General features: G+C 27.3%; 1 protein-coding gene across 1 annotated transcript in view; it reads right to left on the bottom strand.

Moving 5' to 3' along the window:
• LOC107614404 (pathogen-related protein) overlaps positions 300–2,645 on the bottom strand; it is a 4,116-nt gene continuing 1,770 nt past the window's right edge. Inside the window, exons 3-4 of the mRNA XM_016316615.2 lie at positions 1,723–2,021; positions 300–620 (exon numbers count right to left, since the gene is read on the bottom strand). Coding sequence (XP_016172101.1) covers positions 471–620; positions 1,723–2,021 — 449 coding nt within the window. The 3' untranslated portion in view covers positions 300–470. The remainder of the gene's footprint in view (positions 621–1,722; positions 2,022–2,645) is intronic.

The raw sequence follows: 2,645 nt of genomic DNA, 5'->3' as shown, positions 1-2,645 counted from the left end.
CTAAATCTTTTATATTTTCAATAATTTTTTTTTTATAATCTTAACATGTGCTCTTAGGATAATGACACATGAAATAATAAATAAAGAAAAGACAGCACATACAAGTACATAACACATATGATATATAATTGCGTATTTTTAACAAACGGTATTTGGTAATCAAAATAAATTAATCAAAAATAACTAAAATTTATTTCATTTAATATTCATTAATTGTCGTAAGAATTAATAAATATTAAATAAAATAAATTTTGACTATTTTTTTTTTTACCTTTCTAACTTTGTCGTTCAAAAAATAATTAAAACTCATGGAAAGGAAATCATTTTGTCATTATTCCAAACCTTTTCTCTTCTCTTATTCTCAGCTATAACTCCTCATAAAATTGATCAATTCAATAAGGCATATATATAGCTAGATCAAATGGCAGATATAATTCACACATAAGATAGACAAACTTTATTTAAAAAGATTATTTGGTGGAGAAAGGGCATCCTTGAGAAGCAGCTGAAATTTTAGTGTTATTTTTCTCTTCTGTGTGCGCCCCTGAAATAAGGCCTCCAAGTAACTCCCCAGGGTCATAGTAAACTTCCACCTCTTCAACTCTCAAAGAGTTGTCCACCTATATAAATATATATATATCAAGTGAAATTAGAGCTAATAAATTATGACTCATTAATTTGACATTACATAATTCTTCATCATCATCATAAATAGTGAAATTCCCAAGTAGTATTTGTCAATAAATGGTGCAAATTATTCTCTCATATACAATGCCATTTTTATATTTATGATTATTATATACGTTGCAAATAATTGAAGAATATGAGTTTGGATAGACACTTTTGGTGCCTACATATTGTGTGCTTGGATTAAGAGTAATTTTAGGTAGGCAAGGTAGAAAATTGTATACAACCATTACTAAATAATGAGTAAGTGTGTTAATCATTTTAGAAGATGATGGAAATTAAAGCATGGACCTTTTTAAAATATTCTTTTCAATCATATATTTTCATATGAAAAAAAAAACTGATAAATCATTTACCAAGTTAGTCTAATAAATATAAATATCTAATTAAACAATAATATAAAACTCTAACATTTTTAGTGTGTACTAATTAAACAAAAGACGTTGTCACATAATATTTAAGTAACATATAATTTCAGAATATCAAAATTACTCATATTATGTTCTGAAGTCAAATCTCTCAGCTTTTTGAATGAAAAAGAATTTATAAAAGACGACGTCAAATACTTTAGTTTAATAATTTTGTATTGGCATATTCTACGTCATTATGCTCAAAAGGTGTCTAGGTTTGGTGGCCCATCCTTCTCTTGATGACAATGCCAACATCATAGAGATTGAGATAGTTAAGTTAATATAACAAATAATTGAAGTGATGTCTTGTGTTATGGTATATGTCTTGCTTTAATTGGGACTACGATTATTCTAGTATTCCTCACTTATATGTAGTTCAAAAAAACAAAAAAATAAATCTGAGTTGATTGAGTTATCAATTCACTTGTTCGTTTAAACAAGTATTTGGATTTTGAATTTCTCTTTATATATGCAGTAGTTTATTAATTCGTGGCAGACTCTTAAATAAAACTCAAATTTACGATAAATTAATTTTTGACTTATCGAATTAGAGTATACGTAGAAAAAAGATTGTAGTTTTGAAATAAAAAGCATTGTTTGTTTCAAAATAATGGAAATAAGTAACCTTGAGAGTTGCTAAGCCATAGAAGTGAAGCATGTTGCCATTAGGAAGATGTCCCTTGAAAGGTCCTTCAAAGAAGCCCCAATGCCTAAATTTGAAAGCAATGTGAGGTGGTCCACTATACACTTGAATCACTTCCCATGCAAATCCACGTGGAAATGCTGATCTGAATGCTTCATGTGATGATTCAAATGTCTCTTCTTCTGATCTGTAAGCCTTCAATTCCTTTGGCAGAGAACTTCCCAACAGAGCATTGTAACTTCCCACCTTTAATGTTTCCTCTGCGTTTAATCCCTCTCTCCCTATTCATACACAATCAAACATCTTATCAACATTATATTATATATTATAAAAGTTGAAATTTAACAAATTTATAAATTTACTGTCTAAGTTACCGGATTAAGTCGAATAGGGCAGTTTTGGACGCCCCAGCTGCCACACTTGATTAGTCTAAAAAAATCTTTAAACCATCCAAAATTTAATTTAGGATTAGGCTAGATGAAAAAACCGCTTAAACCGATCAGTAAGTCGGACAAAGCGGTGAGGATTAATATTGTTCTGTAAAACTTTCTTTTAGATCAATTTAAATTTATATTTAACGTAGGTTTAAATAATATAGATGAAAATATTATATATTATCTAGTATAATACACATGTGTTTTTTAATTGATAATATATTTTATATATAATTTTAAATTTTATATATAATTTTTATAATTTGTTTTCCGACATGTATTTAAAGAAAAAGTTTTATGGAAAGTAGTATATGTTAAATATTTTTATATAAAACAATTGAAGTTCTAAGTAGGTACCGGAAAATTAAAATCATATTCTAAGAATGATAGAATCGATTATAGTTTAAACAATAATAATCAGTGTAAATTAAATATTTTTCACTTAATTATCCATACCATTATGGATAATTA

The sequence above is a fragment of the Arachis ipaensis genome, chromosome B08 (assembly GCF_000816755.2).
Source record: "Arachis ipaensis cultivar K30076 chromosome B08, Araip1.1, whole genome shotgun sequence".
Taxonomy (NCBI): Eukaryota; Viridiplantae; Streptophyta; class Magnoliopsida; order Fabales; family Fabaceae; genus Arachis; species Arachis ipaensis.
This window is presented reverse-complemented; position numbering and strand designations above follow the sequence as displayed.